At 37.5% G+C, this 20,516-nt stretch overlaps 1 protein-coding gene across 2 annotated transcripts in view; it reads left to right on the top strand.

Moving 5' to 3' along the window:
- opcml (opioid binding protein/cell adhesion molecule-like) overlaps nucleotides 1-20,516 on the top strand; it is a 456,624-nt gene that overhangs the window by 303,869 nt on the left and 132,239 nt on the right. For both annotated transcript variants that reach the window (XM_049468806.1, XM_049468805.1), the window contains one exon: nucleotides 18,825-19,060. In XM_049468806.1, coding sequence (XP_049324763.1) covers nucleotides 18,825-19,060 — 236 coding nt within the window. The remainder of the gene's footprint in view (nucleotides 1-18,824; nucleotides 19,061-20,516) is intronic.

Here is a 20,516-nt window from a genome sequence, read left to right as displayed (position 1 = left end):
GCATGGTTTTATTGAAGATAACATGTTAACATTCACAGTTCAGGGTGGAAAAAGTATGTAAACCCTTGGATTTAATAACTGGTTGACCTTCTTTTGGCAGCAAAAACCTCAACCAAACCAAACGTTTCCTGTAGTTGCAGATCAGACCTGCAAAACAGTCAGGAGGACTTCTGGATCAGTCCTCTTCACTTAACTTCAGTTTCAGTTCAGCTATAATATTCTTGGGATATCTGGTGTGAATCGCTCTCTTGAGGTCATGATGCCACAGCATCTCAATTGAGTTGAGGAGGTCAGGACTCTCCAGAAGGCGTATTTTTCTTCTGATGAAGTCATTCGGTTGTTGATTTACTTCTATGTTTTGGGTCGTTGTCCTTTTGCATCATCCATTTTCCATCTTGTTGGTCACTCTGTTACCGTTTATTGTTTCCACTGGAGCCAAAATGCAGCCAGACATACGACTTAAAAGCAGCAGAAGCATCTTCTATACAAATGCCCAAATTTTCCTCTTCTGCTGAGAGCTGCTCTCACTGCTCAGCCATCATACTCTATCCCTATCGCTACTGTGTTGCCAGGTCTCTCTTAAAAAGTCCACACTTAATTGTTTTTTTGCCCCGCGAGACAGATTTATTCTTGACGAGAAATATCGTCCGTTTTAATCTCACGAGATCTCGTGCCACAAGATCACGTCACACCCCTAGTGGATTTCTAAGAACATGATGTCCATTGTTTAAGTATCCCCTTATTGTGCATGCAGAAGCATCCACACCACTTTGTTTTAAAGAAGCCTGGTGGTTTTTGTAGAGTTGTTGCTGAATGTTTTCTTGGCCTACCTAACAGTGGCTCAGATTTAACAGAACATACACAAGAGATAGACTGGGGGGAGGGGGGTATCATAGCTACTCATGGGCTGTATGGGCTGAACGTGCACTCTTGAGATGGATAGCTGGTTAGTGATGTGAAGTTACTAATACATTGTCCATTGCTAGGGCTGTCACATCCAGCCGGGAGAGCGCTCGGTGATCAGCAGTTACCTTATATTTCCTTTATAACTGGTTTTAAAGAAATTACTTTTAACAACACACGTTTTACTCTACTATTAATTATTATTAGGCTTACAAATTAATTCTATAAAAAGAATAATATTTTTTTAGTGTAATATGATGATATAATTTGTCCTACATCTTACGATAACATTTGGACACATTTAAAACACATTTAAAATATTGGAATAAATGATCAGATTTATCATAATTGCAATATAAATTCTCTTAAAAACAGTGTATTATTTTATTTTAGGCCATTTTAGCAATTCTAATTTAATATAGTGTTACAGATTTAAAGCAGGTCTCATATGAGCCATTTATAGAACTGTCCCTAATTCCATTATATACATTTTTTTTATATTATATATATATTATATTTATATTTTTCCTCATTTTTACAGTGTACAGTTGGAATTAAGTCAATAAACAAAACTCCTGGTTGACACGCATATAATGCTTTACAATATATTTGATAACACAGAGATAGTCCTCCTTCCTGCATCAGTAAAATACTTATTTCCTTTATTCATGACTGGAACTGATTGTATTTACGTTCCTTTGATCACAAAAACTAAAGTAAAGAAACTGAAGACCAAGGCGCGTTCTCAGGATGTGGCATCGTGCGGCGGGGGTCCCGAAGCGGAATCGCAATATAGGCGAGGCTGCGGGTAGAATTTATCATACAATAAGGCATCCCCCCCCCCGAAGGGGAAACGCCAATCGTTTTTTCGTCAATAGCGCGATATTGCTATGCTGCGGTTATCGCGACAGCCCTATCCATTGCTAATACATAGTTGATCGATCTTGTCTCTAATCTCTAACCTAAACGTTTTACTACTTGATAAGTCTTTGAACAGAAAAGATTGTTTTAAGGTTTTGAAGTCTTTGGATAACTTTGGATTGAATTCTCACAAGGGTTTCCTAAGAGCTGACGTTCTATTCCATCTCCAGTAGCCAGGACTCCCCCATCACTCTGAGGGGGAGGGAGGTTCATGTCTAGCTCATGTGTTAGGTCATGTGTTTCCTCTGACCCAAAAACAGCATGCCACACATCTGATACTGCATCACTGGACAGCTGAATGCACTTATAGTTCTGTTACATCAGCTAACGGACGCCCACGCTGGTTAGCATTGTGCTGATTAATGCGGGCAGAAGGAGAGCCATCCTACCCACGCAAACAGAGCAGCGGTAATCTTGGTCTGTGGGGCTCTCGACCACAGAGAGATCAAACTGGCAATTTTTCTTAATGATAAGGCCAACCCTCAGACAGTTGTGCCACTTGGGAGCTCCGCTAAGAAAATCATTGATTATTTATATGCAGACACAAGATACCATAATAAGGGTTAATTAAATATACTTTATATTGTGTGATGTGAATTATTGCCTTTGCTAGAATGTATACAAAACAATGTGTATTACATATAAAGTGAATATACAGTATGTAAAATACATCTCTGGAAAAAAGTAAGAGAGCACTTCAGTTTCTGAATCAGTTTCTCTCGTTCTAATGTTATTTAATGGTATATGTTTGAATAAAATGAACATTATTGTTTTATTCTATAAACTACGGACAAAATTTCTCCCAAATTCCAAAAAAAAAATATTGTTATTTAGAGCATTTATTTGCAGAAAATGAGAAATGGCTGAAAAAAAGTTTATATTCATAAAGTTTTAAGTGTTCAAAAATCAATATTTGGTGGAATAAACATGGTTTTAATCACAGTTTTCATGCATCTTGGCATCTACCAGTCTTACACACTGCTTTTGGATAACTTTATGCCTTTACTCCTGGTGCAAAAAGTTAAGCAGTTCAGCTTGGTTTGATGACTTGTGATCATCCATCTTCCTCTTCCACATTGTTTTTAAGTGGTCTAATTTTTTTAAGAGCTAGCTCACATTAGTGGCGAGCTTACCAACATTAGCGGGGAGAGGACTATGTTAAGCAGAGAGCTAACTAGCATTAGCGGCAAATAAGCTAACATTAGTGGCGAGCTAACTAACATTAGCGGGGAGAGGACTAAGTTAAGCAGAGAGCTTACTAGCATTATCGGCAAGTTAACTAACATTAGTGGCGAGCTAACTAACATTAGCGGGGAGAGATTTAAGTTAAGCAGAGAGCTAGCTTATATTAGCGGCAAGTCAGCTTACATTTGCAGCAAGCTAGCTAACATTAGTGGGGACAGAACTAAGTTAAGAGGAGCTAACTTACATTAGTGAAGAGCTAGCTAACATTAGCAGGGAGCTAACTAACATTAGCAGCAAGTTAGCTAACATTAGTGGCAAGCTTGCTAACATTAGCAGGGGGAGAGAACTAAGTTAAGTGGAGAGCTAACTAATATTAGCGGCGAGTTATGACTAATTTTTTGAGACTTAAATTATATTTATTGAGCTCTTAAAAGGTTTAAATTTTACTTTTAACATTAAATTTGACCTTTAAAATGGTGTAAGAACCCTGCACATACTTTTTCTTGCAACTGTAAAGTGCAAAAATAATAATGTAAGTTTTATTCGTGCTATCACTATTCACTGTTTTCATTTCTGTGTGGTATAAAGATAAAAACACTAACTGAAGAGACAGTTTTAGCTTCCCATCATCATTTGAGGAGCAGAGCTATCTTTCCAGCACAAATGGTTAATATACTCATCCCTGGTCCTGATGGGTTTAGGCATGGCCGCGCTGTATCAGTGCTTACGCTCGTCTCTAAATGAGAAGAAATGTTAAAATTACAAGCGGCACTTATCATTACGAGCCACGCTGAGCCAGGCTTGGATGAGCAGCCTCGTTTCGATGACGGGAGCCTCCGCATACGAAATTGACGAGCTAATAAAATCCGGGAGATGTCCTTCCTGGTTATGATGATTTAGTGTGTTTAGGGGGAAATCAGACACTGGCAGAGAGTGGGGGATGCAGCGGCGCTACAAAGTCAAGTACTTCCATAAGGATGGATGATATAACGGTATGCTGGTGTCATCGTGTCAGATCACCAGGGCTGCGCTAATGGGGGAATTGTGGGCTGAAGCCAATATGTGATGTCTTTAGCTGAATTAGCATTAGAAGGGAAGGTTTAGTTGTAGAGGCTTTCAAATGCAATGCAAGTTATTGGAAAAGACAGTTATGCTGAAAGCAGATCAAGAGCAAGAGCAAAAAAAAAGTGCAAGGTAGCCAACAACAACAATAATTAGGACATTAAAAATAACCTATGCTATAGCTCAAACAGAAGACCGAATAAGATAAATAAAAAAAATAAATAAATAATAACAATAATAATAATAATAATAATTAATAAAAAAAATCAAACCTCATTGAAAGGTCATCAATAGGGTTTAGTTCTGAAGACTTGCTCAGCCAGTCCACCATACCTTTAGCTTCCTCAGCAAAGCATCTTATAGATGTGTTTAGGGGCAGTTTTCTTGCTTTTTTTGTGCATCAGCTTCAGAAGAGGCTACCTTCTCCTCAATAACGGCTGTGTGTTAAGTTATTCTGAGGGCACGGCAAATTTACACTGTTATACAAACTGTACACTGACTGTTGTACGTTGTATTAAAGTGTCATATCTTCAGTGTTGTCCTATGAAAATATATTTACGAAAATGTGAGAGGGTGTACACACTTTTGTGAGATATTGCAAATGATTGTCAAACCAAAATCTGTAGCTAATTTTTTTTTTGGAAATGTTTTAAAATAGTGTACAAATATCTTTCAATTTGTCAATTTGGGTTTGATACAGTTCCTAAACATACAATGTCTGAAGAAATTTTTTAGCAATGCCTCCATATTCACATGAAGTTGCCATTGCATTTAGGAGTGTTTGTTTTGGAGTTTTAAGCATAACGAGTCAAGACTGTTGTGCAACAGATTGGGGGATTAGGAATTGATCCTGTTTTACAGCTCTGTTTTAGCTCTATCTCATTGTTTGAGGTTAATATTATGTTACTTACTCGTTCAGAACTCTCATTATTCAACCATTTCTAGGAAAATACAGGGTTTATTTCTAGGGCACCTTTAAAGAAAAACTTTTACTTTTTTTTTGCAAACACTGAATAAGAAAACAACAATGTTCTCATTGAGGCTGTTTACACATAGCTGCATGTTTCTCAGTATCGCCCAAAAACCAGGCGGTAATTTGTCTGCGTCGGTGGAGAAGAAGGTTGTTTGGCAGCTGCTGGGGTTTCTGTAGCACCACAACATGAGAGAGAAGTCCAGACTGCTGAGGAAAATTGTGTCTGGTTTTGTTTTTTGTGCATTCTGTCATTCTTCAGCGAAAGACGGCAGATACTCAGTTTAATTAGTGGAGAAATATAAGTTACCTGAATGCAGGTACAATGCTTTTTTACTTGTTCTGAATGTGTAGAAGATCCGTCGCTGGGTGAAATGTGGGCTAGGATGGATTCAGGTCGGTATGGGCTTCACATATGGGTCCCTTCTTTACAGCCCATTTCATCTCACATGGCTCCTATCTAGGCCGCATATCTGCCCCCCACAAGGGGTCTGTCTTTAACCCCTCGTGGTTCCATCACTGACCTTGATGGGGACAATCACTTACATTTCTACAGTTCAATATGGAACCAACTTCGGACAAAAGTCCTGGTTTACAGTTGGGCTACCCGTATGGACCCCATATGAAATACCTTGATAAATATTATTAACCCTTTAAAGCCTTGTGTAAGGAATTATCCCTAAAGAAAATGTAACTACATATATTTATTTCTTTTGTTAAATATACTCGTCTGGGGGCGACGAGTGGTCCAGCGGTCTAAAGCGCTGCCACTATGAGCAGGAGGTCGCAGGTTCAAACCATGCAGCTTTGCCATCAAGCTGCCGGCGCTCAGAGGGTAGATGCGCTCTCTCCCCACATCACTCCTAGGGTGATGTCCACAGCACAGGGCATCTGTGAGCTGATGTAGAGTAACCGAGCCGCTGCGCTTTCCTCCGAGCGTTAGCGCTGTGATGCTACTCGGCAATGCTGCATCAGCAGCAGCTTGAAAAGAGGCGGAGTCTGACTTCACATGTATCGTAGGGAGCATGTGCTAGTCTTCACCCTCCTGGTGTGTTGGGGCATCATTAGTGATAGGGTGAGACCTAATAGGGTGAGACTACATAAGTGTTATAACTGATTATTAATGATTTTTAAGGCATTTACAACCTAATTAGTAACTATTAATAAACTACTTGTAACCCATTTATAAACCCTTTATAAAGGTAGTCTTATTTTAAAGTGGTGCCAGAAAACCTGCTAGAGTTGGTTGTTGTGTCCAACCAAGAGCAGACATCTTACATAACATTCAATATTTCAGATCAAACAGAAGCATAAACTTATTGTAAAGCGGCAGAATTGGAAAGCGGGATGCCTCTCGCTTTTGTTCGCGGGCGTACGACGATTCCGAAGCAAAAAAAAAGTGCCAAGCATGCACGATTATACTGAGCGGCGCTTAATCTGGTGGTTTTGTATGGCTGCGATCCTCGGCGAGCTCTCCTGCACCCCGCCACTCGGTGCAGATTAGCACCCTGCAATTGAGCTCATCCCCTTTGAAGAAGATCCTGAGAAAGCATTCACTTCACATGCTCTATTGTTGCCCTCAAGATTTGCAGAGTCTATGAGAAGTGCTCTCTTGTTGACTAATTTTTTATTTCTTTAATTTTTTTTTTTTTTTTTTTTGGAGAGGGTGCTGGTAAATGGGAGTTCCGAGAAGAAAAAAAAAAAGTAAAAAAAAAAAAAAAAAGAAGCGGGTTGTATAATCCGTTTAGTGCTTTCGACCTTGTAGCGGATTGGACCTTGAGAGGAGGGGAATTGCTGGCGAGGAGTATTATGGGCTGCATGCAGATGCGGAAGGCTGAGGCAGAGTTGGGATGGAAATCTTTGCAACACCTTGTAAGTGTCATTGAAGAATACCACGCCGGCCTAGCACTTCCTCTGCTATTGACAGATAAGCAATGACAGTGTTTAGCTCTGAGGAGGCTTCTCTCCGCCGCGCTTGGCAATCGGAAGACTATTTTGAGATGCTGCTGTTGCGTGCTGGCGGGATGTTTGGCACTTGAATAGACGCCGGGCCTCAAAAGTGAAAGAATCCTTCCAAATCTTTTGTACGACAGCCTTTACAGAAGAAGAATGCATGAGAAAGACTGTTGTGGTGTTATACCTCACCTCAAAATGTCCAATTTCCTCAAAATAGGCTTTGCTTTGTAAATCAATGTTGGTTATTTTTGCTCAGATTCCTGCTAAAGTTTAAGCGAAATAAATGAAGAAAGAACCTAAAGAACTGTAGTATGATATACAGTGCGTGTTGACCTGTAGGTCTGTCACAATAATTATAAACATAGTATCTATACAATATATAGTTGCTGTCCAATAAAAAAACAATTCTCTCCATTTTTGTCGATTTTTAGTTTGATACGTAACTTGAACGCACACATTCTTCTTTGTACTGTGTCAAGATTTCTTGATGAATGGACCAATGAAAAATAAAAATTCGCCAAAATGTTTGTATTGACTTCTATCGAAAGTAAAAAAAAAGGTTCTATTTATCTTCTGTAAAGTTAATGTTTTGAAGATACTTGTTTTTCAGTGGACAGCAACCATATGAACATGACCTTAATAATTGTGTGTAAGTTTACTTTAAACTTATACTTTAAAAATGTGAGGAAACCGGGTGCCTTAAAAAAGTTAGGTAATGGGCTATGAAAGCTTTAGTTAGCATAACTTAAAACATCAAGTTATTAAAACTAAACGGCAGTTGATTTAATTTTTTTATTTTTTATTTTCATTTGCCCAGCAATCCTACTTAGTATCATAAGTTCCAAATACATAAAAATGTTAATTTCTTCTTACTTTTCATATTAATTCCATTTTACTTAAATATCTTTAATACATATGTGCACTGTAACCCTAGATAAGCTGCATTTGTTTAAAATATTTGAGGAAACCATTTGCCTTAAGACTTGAGTTAATTCGACTAAATACATTTCATCGATTTTTATTTTTTTATTGCTTTGCATACTAATTCTACTTTAAATGTTTGTTGTTTTTTTTGTCAGGTGAATGAAATAGATATTTTGAATTTAGTGTTTTTTTTATTGAAGTAAAATACAGATTTGAAATATTCATAAAAAAAGAGCACACAGTCAATACAGTTAGAGTTAGCAGCTCAGAAAGTGATGCTTGTTCTTACAGCCTACAACACAGTGACCAGGCAGTTTATCATAATATATGATCTAAAAGTTTACCTAAGGTACAGAGAGGGTGATGACAGATAACCAAATCCACCAGTCTGACAGGACAAGGGGCGGAGCTAGAGTTCTTTTTTATTGGCTTGTAATGCCTATAAATGGTAAATGCATGACTGTATGCAATCGAAAGGGCACTGATTATTATTTTATCAGTGCCATGAATTGGTCTTAAGATAACAATAATATAATTTATCACAGTTATGTTTGGGACAATAAACAGCATCATACAAACTTAAATAGTTATAATGACAGATGTATATGCAAGGTTCTACTTTTACCATGCACCCTTATGTATTGGTTCTAAGTAGACATTCCATGATTTTGATTGACTTTGACTTGGGATTGGTATCCTATCCCATGACTTTTTTCCATAGTCCCATTGCTAAAGAACACTGCACTGACCTGCTTCCTGCATATTGTGGATGTCGATGGCATGGACAATTCTAGCCAGAAGCCGCTGGTCACGATCATTACCACCCACTGTGCTGTCCACTGTGGGTGGTAATGCTTTTAATGACATACTGTATTGCGGGAACACATGTAACTTTGAGTGGACTGAGGAATGTTAAATGAACAAACAACTTTAGAAATGGAACGTACCATCCTTCTGTCACCCACTATCAGACCATAACCTCACTCACATGGTAACACCTCACAACTTATACACATGTGGCTATTCGCGAACCATTCCCTGAGGAAACATTTGATGAAAAGTCAGAGAACTCTTGTTATTTAGCATTATGCACTGTAGAAGAACCGTTTGGTTCCTCAGTTTGTGAATGAGATGAGTCCAGTATGAGTGTGAGGAACCTCTAAAAGCTCAGAAGTATATAAGCTTCTAAAAGCTCACAGATTTGTTCTGCGTGCTCCTTTACGGGTGTTAGAGCAGGTGGTGTTTGTGCTGCACAGCTCCAGGGGCCCGGGGTTGTGGGTTCGATCCTCACTCCAGTCACAGTGAGGAGTTTGTTGTTTTCACCGCATGGTGCTTCAGTTTCCACCCAGTGTTCAGAAACACACATGGTAGGTGTATTGGCGCCGCTAAACTGCCTCTAGGTGTGAGTGTTTGAGTGAGTGGGTGAGTGGGTGTGTGTGGGACCCTGTGATGGACTGGCGCCCTGTCCAGGGGGTACTGGCTTCTGCCCAGTGATTGTGAGTGGGCTCTGAACTCAGCATGACCCTGACGAAGAGGAGGGAGGGGACGAATGGATGGATAGATAATGGTACTGTGTATTATTTAGTGTATATAATCGTGTTAAAAGTTTAGAACACCCCAGTTAAAACTACGGACATTTTGGGACCAATCTCATTTCTAATTTGTAATCTTACCCCTTGTTTTTGAGTGTGTGTGGTCTCCCCTTAAGAATTAGGACAACACTTCGATAAGCCTGTAGGCGCTAAAGTTCAGCAACCTACCTGCTGATCGACTAGTTAACTTTTGGGAATGGTTTGTCTTCAGAAAGGGGGCAGGTGGTGCAGCGAATAGTTATCATTGACCATTCATTAAGTCTTCTTCATTTAATTTTTCCATTCCACCTTAAATTTTGCAGCTTCTGCCATCATTAGCATCATTTAAGGTGGAACAGGAAGTTTAGCAAGCTATCTAGCAAGGAAGACAAACTACTAGTGATTTTTATGCTTGTTTTAAAAGAAATGGACATAAAACATTGAAACTACACAAAAACCCCTTTTTCTCTGCAGTAAAATAAGCTATTTACATTCTGAAAACTTTGAGGGCTTTCGAGAGAATCTTCTACATGTCACTTGGGTTTGGAGGATGTCTGTTCTCTCTCTACTCCACTTAATTATTTCAGATCAATAAAAGGAATCTACTCAAATTGTGCATGTTTAAAAAAAATAAGGACATTAAAATGATACTAACGTAATGAATCTAAAGGTTTGGAGGATGTAAACTGTTTGATTTGTGTTGAAGAAAATGTTCATTTTAAAATAGTTCAGAGTTCAGGAAAGCAAATTTAGGCTTTAAAATTTAAGCAAGATTTACTGTAACATTTTTGAATATTTTCCATTACAATTACAATTACGATTCCTTTTTACTAACATTTCTCATCTCATTATGTAACGCTTAAATAGAATCCCTAAAGATATAGGCGCATAACATCTGCCAGAAAATTCCTGTCTGTTAAGGGGTTAAACTGTGGTAAGATATTGGTTATCATAATTTTTAACAAATAAATTTTTCTGTAGTCGTTTATTCAGTCGCCATTTTGCCAGTGGTTCTCATGGTCCCCTGTTTTAAATGTGTGCCTCAGGTTGAAGGGTCATGTAGCCCCAACACTTCCCTTAACATACCCCTCCAGCCTAACAAGAATTGGGACACCTTAACACTAGGAGTGAACGCACAAAACAGAGGGGTGGGGCTAAGAGGTAGGGAAAGGGGTAATTAAGGGTTCGGCCTTCATCTTCACTGCAAGAGTATTAATAATATTAAACACATAAATCTAAAGAAATCTTGTGAAGAAACATTTTACACACACACCTCTTTTGGCACAAAATTAACTCTATAGATTTTACTATAAAATTTTGTAAAATTACATTCAAGTGTTTAAACATGGTGTGACTGGAAAAATAATGCTGGGCCCCTCAATACATATTAATATTACTCCTAGAAAAATCCTAGATCTACCACTTTTATTTTATTTTATTTCATTTTTGACTGTTCCACCTTAAATGTTACAACCACTGGCACTGAGACACCCCCACATTTATTACTGTGTAATATGTCTAAGATTGGAACCGGTTGCTACTAAACACATCAGTTACAAATCATTTTCACACAGTTAGACAGGCTGTTGGAGGAGCCTGTCTTATTTAAACTTCAAACTTTAGTTTAGTTTGGTTTGCGCTTGATTGTTCCAGTTTTAAAAAGCTCTCTAAGGCCAATAAGACCTTGAATAAGACTGTATGACGAAGAGTGTAGATGTAGATGAGTCTGGAATGGAAAAGGATGGTAAAATAAGTTATTCCATCTTCCAGAAACCTTTTTTACAACTGAAACAACATGGCCAGGTCAGGCTGTACGATTCCAGCTCAAGGTCAGAGCACAAGATCGGTAAAGAAGTCTCCAGCAATCCTAAAATGCCATCACAGGAGCTTCACATCATGTCGATGTCAAAGTTCATGCATCTTTTATCAGAAAGAGAGTGCACAAGCTTGATTTTCCTGCGAAAGCAGGAGAAGACTAAAGTTTGCCAGAGAACAGCGAGACAAAGATCAGGACTTTTGGAACAGTGTGCATCTTGATATGCAGTCAGGTTTTTTTCCTGAATAGAAGTTCTGGCTAGTGTTAGACACAAATGTTTACAATATTTTTTTCTGTTTGTTTGTTTGTTTTACATTATACAGATAAGAGACCACTTAAAAATTATGAGTTTCTTTGATTTTACCAAATTGAAAACCTCTGGAATATAATCAAGAGAAAGATGGATGATCACAAGCCATCAAACCACCAAACTGAACTGCTTGAATTTGTGCACCAGGAGTAAAGCAGCATAAAGTTATCCAAAAGCAGTGTGTTAGACTGGTGGAGGAGAACATGATGCCAAGATGCATGAAAATTGTGATAAAAACCAGGGTTATATTCCACCAATTATTGATTTCTGAATATGAACTTGTTTTCTTTGCATTATTTGAGGTCTGAAAGCTCTGCATCTTTTTTTGGTATTTTAGCCATTTATTATTTTCTGCAAATAAATGCTCTAAATTACAGTATTTTTATTTGGAATTTGGGAGAAATGTTGTCTGTAGTTTATAGAATAAAACAACAACATATTTAGTGTCGAACAGGGATGCACCAAAATGAGCATTTTTGGACAAACTCAAACCAAGGAAAACATACCAAAATTGAAACGTTTTTATTTATTTTGGCACTTGTTCACCTAAAACAAAGCACAGTGTTGTTCAGAATAACTTATTTTACCACTGTGGCTCATAATGCCTTAATGACATGATGCCTTAATGCCTTAATGATATATATATATATATATATATTTCTGGTACAAATGTTGAAACTGTGGATCGAGGAATGTTTATTTACCGGCACAACACTGTTAGTCCTCGCTCGATCTCTTATAATTTGAGTTTTAATCATGTCGTCTTGCCATGAGCATGCTGGAGAGTGTTCAACAACACTCACACAAGATAACACCTCACAACTTGTACAGGTGTGGGCATTCCCAAGCTGTCACAAAAAGTTAAAAAGTTTTTGACACATTTACTGTTAAATTGTTACCTGTAATAATTATTGTTGCTGATTTTGATCGTTATTACAATATTAGTATCTATCTTTTTTTGATGGATCACCAAATAACGTTTCAATGAAAGCCTTTCTTCAACCAAACAAATAAAGAAAGATTCTGAGGCTGTGGGACTTTATTGTAACAAAAATATAGAAACAATCTCCTTGGGTTTGCTGCAAAAATCTAATACTTGCTTTAACCCTGTTTATTATTTCAGTCAACTCATACGTCACAGCTTATATCACTTTCCCTTCAATGCTTTTATTGTATGTTCTGAGGCCACTGAGCTGATAATAGGAGCATTATGATATTTCAGCAGTAAACTCTTTCGAATTGAAGGTTGCGCTTGGGGTTAGAGCTGCATATTGTATCTGGAATATAAAGCAGCGTATAAATCATTACTGGCTTTGGTGACCGTCGGCAACAGCTTTTTTTTTAAATTTTATTTATGGTGGTGAAACGATGCTTGTTTTACCAAGTGATGATAATTGCAGAGTAGCTTTCGCAAAACTAAAAGGCCACTGGTTAAAGCGAAGCTGACATTTGAGAGAATGCAACGCTGACAGCGTTCAATGATCCTGCGTTTACATGCATACTAATAGAGCAGTCTTTATCTGATTCCAGCAGATATCTGATAATTCAGCTGTGCATGGAAGCGATATATTCAGACATGAGGCGTTATTAATTAAGCTGATAAAGACACATGGACTTCAGGTCAGTAATTGGGTTAGTAAGGGCATATCAGTTGTGTGCAGTGAGGCCCTTTTAACCCTTTAGAGAAGGGGTGACAATAGGTGCATGTAAATCCTTACATAATATTTAATCAGGAAATGTATATTATAGTTATTGTAAACAATAAGCATATGTCTTATAAATCAACTAAAATAAAAAAACAGCAACTAATTTAAAGCATTAGTCTGCGTTTTTCAGTTGCTATGGGACTCTTATCTGACTGACAGCGGTACTGACCAATCAAAACTGCTTTTTAAAACGGCTTCTGCCCCCTTGTGTCTGCATGGACCCTTCTCCTGATTTAAAAAAGGGTGTAGTGATGAGTCTGTAAGCAAAGTCATAGGACAATCTAACCAATCAGATTCATTATTTTTTTACTACTTCTGCATTTTCTTGCAGAAAATGAGAAATGGCTAAAATAACAAAAAAAAAATGCAGAGCTTTCAGACCTCAAATAATGCAACGAAAAAAAGTTCTTATTCATAAAGCTTTAAGACTTCAGAAAGCAATATTTGGTGGAAAAATGCATATTTTTAATCACAGTTTTCATGCATCTTGGCATGTTCTCCTCCACCAGTCTTACACACTGCTTTTGGATAACTGTATGCCGCTTCTCGGCGTTCTGCTAAAGGGGTTACGCATTGCTTAGTCGTAAAATGGCACACATGCTGGATTAGTTTAATTGTTAGTTAACTATCATGGAATTGCGACTGGAAATGAGACAGATATTGTGTCATTTTATATTAAATAGCCTTTTTAAAGGATGTCCTTCAATGTGAAACTAATTCACAGTAATATGCCGTCTGACTGGTGAGTTTTTGTGTGTTCTTAATGTTTTGGCTGTCCTGGCGTACTGTAGACATACAAATGAGTGATCTTTGTTGCAGAAGGGGTACCCACTATGTTAACTGCACGCCACTGGGGCATATATATCACTTATCAGTTATCTAGCTTTCTCACAGGTGTCTGTGTGTGTGTGTGTGTGTGTGTGTGTGTGTGTGTGTGTGTGTGTGTACAACTTCGCAAACTCAGATAGAGAAGAGCTGCCCTGAGAGCAGTACACCCCTTATGCCTTCACCACCACATTAAAACAAAATGTAGCTTCTAAATCAATTATGTTTCCCACGACGTCCCCACCAACATGTCCTTTCCTTCTTGTTGGGTGGGTTTACTCGTGGGTTGCCAAGCAACTGTAAACTGTATTTTTTATTCCAAGTAAAAAGTTTTCCATTTTTCAGATGAAACAGCAAAAAAAAACCTCTTCAACAGAATGTGACAGAATACGACCAAGTTTTAAAATATTTTTAAAGTTTATTTTAACCCTTGTGTGGTGTTCATATATATATATTCGTATATTTTCTATTTTTATCTTTATGCGGCATACTTGGCGAGGGGCAAAGAAAGAATTTCATTGTACGAGGAAACTTGTTTCTTACTGTGCACATGACAATAAACTCTTTGAACTTGAACTTTGAATATTTTTGATACTCGTTTACTTTGTTACTTGTATTTAATCAAGCAAAAATTAAGCAATTTTACATTAAAATGCTTTACACATGCTTGCTTCACCTAAATTGCAAGCAATATAAACAGCTTACATGGTTAATATTTGCCCTTTACCTTTTTTATGTTACATTTCTTCTTACATTAGTTTTTTAATAAAATGTAAAAGAAAATGAATTAAACTCAAGATATGAGTAGAACATTTGTTTAGTTTCAAATTTACAAATGAAGCAATGTTTATTAGCCCTTGGCCAAACATACTGTATGTAATATAAATGTGTGTGTGTGTGTGTAGGGGGGTGTACAGTGTGTGTTTATCGGAAATGTGTTTTGATATATGTTTTTCACAAAAAATGAGCCAATGAGTTTGAGTTAGAAAAAATATTTTTTTTGTATCATTTGATGAAAAATGAAAACGGGTCCCACAGACCCGAACACCACACAAGGGTTAAAGAGTATTTGCGCTTCCCATCATTTGTGTCATCCCACAGACATTCAATGATTTTGAGGTCTGAACTTCAGGATGTCTGGCTGTTGTTTTGGTAACACCAGCAGCTTCAGCAGTTTAACCCTTTCAGACCTGACTTAAGTGATGAAAAAAGATAAAAATGCTATTTTCTGCCTGCAATGCACCTAAATACACATTAATTACTAAATGAATATATAAAGACATAAAGACAGTGTTTGTGTTTTGTCTGTTAATTGTAGTGTAGGCATTTGTTTAACTTCAATTTTACTCAACTTCTATATATATATATATATATCTGCCACATTAGCTAAGATGCTACCTACCATGCTTCGCTTCCATGAGCAGATTTTTATTTTTCCAATACAGTGGGCGGGTCTAATCTGCTGTTTGATTGGCAAATAAATGTCTGTTCTGATCAATAATAGGTCTCAAAAGAATACATAAAAAAGAATAAAACACGCAAAATCAAGTGCAATGGATGCAGGGTCTGAAAGGTTTAAATCATAGTGCTAAATAGGGAAAAACCAATAATGAGCATTTTTGGACAAAACAAAAACAAAAAAAGAAAACATGCCAAACAAGAAACTTGTTCATATTTTTTCACCAATCCCGGCAGGCATACCAAAAAAAAAACAAAAACAGTATTGTTCAAAATAAATTATTTAGTCTTTTTTTTTGTTAAGTCCAGAAGTGCTTTTATAAGGGTTGCCAAATATTCATTACCTTCCTACACAGTAAATTCCACAGTGTTAAAATCACAGTGCTAACATTTTATTGACTGGATTTTCTCTTAACAACCCTCAGAGTTAAACCATTCGCCGAGTTGTTGTTTAAATTAAACTCCACACAGTGTACAATGTGCATTTCACTATTTATACTGTTATTAAATGGATTGTTAATGTGTAACAACACAGCTATTGAAGAGACTATATAAAGTGGGACCAAAAAAGTATATAAATTAAAACGTTAACACGAGTTGTACTACTTCTGCTACTAGTGAAAATGTATTAATTATTTTCATACATAAGGTTTATTTTAACAGACATTATAAGCCGCTGGGGGGGGGGGGGGTGCGTTGTAGCTAACTAAGTAAAGCTAAGCTAAGTAAACAAAACTGTAATTAAAAAAGACATTTGACATTTGACCTTTGACTTCTCTCAAAGTCAAATGAGTGCTGGATGTTAATCTACACATGTTTTTTTTTTCTGATAAACTGTTTATTTGTGTGAATAAAGTGCTTCCGTTTATTTATAATAAGCTTAGATTCCCGATTTTTTCCAGCCCTAAGGCTGGAGCATTAGCATTAGCAGCTAACCACTAGCGGTTAGCGGCTAATGCCGCCCGACAGAGCTGCACTGAGGAACCCTGAGTGTTCTGATAAGTCAGGGTGATATTAACTAGCAGTTCATCCCACGTAGCTTGTTTTAACATGGTAAAAAGCATACAAATTAACACGTTAACGCGAGAGTTGTACTACTTCTACTACTAGTGAAAATGTATTAAAACCGATGAGTGTTAGGTTGAGTTAATATTTGACTCTATACAGTGTGGAATTAACTCTAGTGGTAGGGTTATTTAAACATTGTAGAAAGTGGCACCCTCTGTAATCTGTAAGAGTTGTTTTAACACTGTAAATAAGTGTTTTATACTCTCTGACAGTCTTCTACTGACATATTTAGCTGTTGTTTTAAAACCTTCGGAAAAACTCCACTTCATCTCATTGCTTGTTATGACTCTTCTCTTTCTATATTCATCACGTTTAATCTCCTCAGAAGCTTTACTAAAATGAAGAAACTGTACTTAGTGGACATTTTCACTGGAATTGAAATAAATGAAGGGCTCTGAGAACAGAAGGCTTAATTATTTATCTGAACTGAAACTCTCTGAAACTGAGTGCATGCAATTTTTATATTTAGTTGAGTCATCATGCTTGTTTAACTCTGCAACTACTGCAGTAATATGTTCGTTTTATTATTTATTGCTTTAGTTTATAATTAGTCAAAAACAGCCGAGAAAATCTGTCCTCTCTGGATTCACACGGTTGTGTGTGAAAGAAAGAGATTAACACTAAAGTCATCCAAACTATGAAGTAAAACATGTGGAATTATTTAGTAAACAAAAAAGTGTTGAACAAACCAGAATATGTTTTGCATTTCAGATTCTTCTTCTTCTTCTTCAAAAAAAAAAAAAAAAATTCAAGAACTTTAAAACTATCCTCAAGTGAATTCACTAAGACCATCAAAGACTTTATGATAAAACTGGCTCTCATCAGGAGCGCCCCAGGAAAGGAAGACCAAGAGTTACCTCTATTGCATGGAATAAATCCATCAGCCTTACCAGACTCAGAAACCACATGTATAACAGCTTAACACCAGATAAGATCACCAACATGCTTCATTTTTCAGTTTACTACATAAATCCTTATGTGTTCCTTCCTAGTCTGGAAGACATTAATATTTATTTACATTAAAATGTACATTAATATTAAAAAACTGGTACTGTATACAGTCAGTTTTAACTGGTACCGTATACAGTCAGTTCACTGCATTCAAGCTGAGCAGAAAGGGCAGATCACTAGAGACAATCGCAGCCGGACAATATCAGGTGTCTGGTGTGGCTTTTGTAATGTTTATATTGATATCGAAATGATATTACCGTATTTTCTGCAATATAAGGTGCATCGTATTATAAGGTGCACTGTCAGTGAATGTCTATTTTCTGATCTATTTTCATACAAAAGGCTTATTTTAACAGACATTATAAGCGACTGGGGGGGGGGGGGGGTTGTAGCTAACTAAGTAAAGCTAAGCTAAGGAAACAAAACTGTAACAAACAAGACTTTTTGTTAAAGCGAAAAACGAGTACTGGATATTAATCTACGCAGATTTCTTTTCTAAAAACTGTTTATTGAATCTTGTGAATAAAGCTCTTCCATTTATTTATAATAAGCAAATTTTTTCCAGCCCTAAGACTGGAGCATTAGCATTAGCAGCTAACCACTAGCGCTACACTGAGGAACCCTGAGTGCTCTAGGTAAGCCAGGGTGATATTATCTAGCGGTTCATTCGACATAGCTTGTTTTAACATGGTAAACACGCAGACTACAGTCTGATGTACTCACCTCTGAATGACAAAAGAGCTAGCTAGTGCTTAGCGTGGTTAGCAGCTAATGCTTATGATGCTCTAGCAGTGCTAGTCTGGGATCGCAGGGTAGAGATCAATAATAGCAGGGTACAGGTCAATAATATATACCCCTGACTGGGAAAATATTGGTTATAAGCTAATGCTAATGCTAATGCTCTATTGATAACGCTGTATTTCAATGTACAGCAAGTGGCTTTACTGCTCCTTACAACCTGACTGGTAGAATTCATACATAAGATGCACTGAATTAAAAGGTGCACTGTCAATTTTTGGGATGATAAAAGCATTTTAAGTGTGCCTTCTTGTGCGAAAAATACAGTATATCGATCGAAATTAAAAAAAAATTAATGATATAAATTTTAATCAGTTGTATATTTTGTAAATTTAAATATATTCACCAAATTAATGATCTTCTTCTTCTTCTTCTTCTTCTTGTTTTCCCTTTTAACCAGATGCAATGTGGACAGCAAGGTATCGCGGGTAGCTTGGCTGAACCGGACCACCATCCTCTTCACGGGGAATGAGAAGTGGTCCCTGGACCCCCGAGTGGTTCGCCTGAACAACACAGTGGACACGGAGTACAGTATAAAGATCCTGGACGTGAACTTACACGACGAGGGGCCGTACGTCTGCTCCATCCTCACCAACAAGAAGCCAGAGTCCACCAAAGTTCATCTCATAGTACAAGGTACAGCGCTTTTCCAGAGGCACTTCTCCTCTTTCTCTCTCTGTGTCTCTCTCTCTCTCTCTCGCAGGTGTTTTGCTGAGATTTGTAAAGAGGGGTCTCTGCGTTCTTTCGCCCCAGTCAGAAATATCATCCCCGACAGTGGCGGTTTTTCATCACTCACTGTTGAGATTACAGAAATTGTATCGAAACTCGCCTGAGATTGTTTTTGCCTGGGTTGACATTTCAGTAAGATAGATAAAGGTGAAGAACAACTTCGATTCTCCTTCCGCAGACTGATATAATTAAATGAATCTCTCCAGACGTGCCTCTGCGTGATGAAATTGGGATTTAATCTGGGTTTAATTTCAAATCGTTGATAGATATTGATTCGGGACAGGCGGCAGAAGGAGAGAGAGAGAGAGAGAGAGAGAGAGAGATTGAGTAAAAGAGGAGAGAGAGAGATTGAGTAAAAGAGGAGAGAGAGAGAGACAGCAAGAGAGAGAGAGAGAGAGAGAGAAAAACCTCCGGCCATCACTCGGCAGACGGCGCTCACTAAATCAGCTGTCGAACTGCAGACTTTTGTCATCGTTTACAGTGCAATCAATTCCACTCACGTTCACGCTCCAAAAACAATTAACATTGGCAGCATTACGGATCTTTCCTGGCACCCAAAAAGCGTGTCAACACGCCGCGTTTCTCGCCGGATAATACGCTGTAAAAAAGTTATACTTTTTTTTTGTAATCAGATTACATTTTTTTTTACGTGTTTTTATGCAGAGTTTAAGGATTAGCGTTTAAGTGGAAGCTGGAAAACTGTGCTCTTTTTTTTAATGCAGCTCTACGAGAAAACGCTCTTTTTTATCGCAACTTAACCACTTTCTTATCTCCTGTTCATTAACTTTTGGTGCTTAGGCCTGACACTAATTACTCCGCATGCAAAATAACCAAACAAATAAATAAGATAGGGCAATTATTTTAAGAGATTAGATACAGCAAGTGTTAATTAGCATCGCAGGCTCCTTGTGAAAACGGGCTTTTTTTTATTTTGCAGAAAGAAGAATCGAGCTTAAGCTCAGTTTATAATGTAATTACTCCAGAAGATGAAGTATTGTATCAGTCAGAGAAGAGCTGATTACTGAAAGGCTTATGCGGTTTCATCCTCTAAACGGTTTGTGTACAGCTGTACAGACTCTGTGTGCAGATGCTGCTTCTTTAAAGCGTTTAAAGTGAGTGAAACTGTGAAAGAGGAAGTGTAGATCAGTGTGGTAAAAGAGAGAATGCACTATGAGATTCCTTTTTCAGTCACAGATAAAGAGCATTTAGGAAAAAAAGCTGTTAGTTGATGTCCTTTTTTTAAACTTTTTGTTCAACTATAAAGAGATTTATGAGCTTTCACACACTAGAAACTAGAAAAACAGACTAAAAAAGACATAAAAAAGGCCTGTAGCCTGCTGCTAACCCCGGCTAGCACTGCTGG

This window comes from Astyanax mexicanus, chromosome 20 (genome assembly GCF_023375975.1).
Source record: "Astyanax mexicanus isolate ESR-SI-001 chromosome 20, AstMex3_surface, whole genome shotgun sequence".
Taxonomy (NCBI): Eukaryota; Metazoa; Chordata; class Actinopteri; order Characiformes; family Acestrorhamphidae; genus Astyanax; species Astyanax mexicanus.
This window is presented reverse-complemented; position numbering and strand designations above follow the sequence as displayed.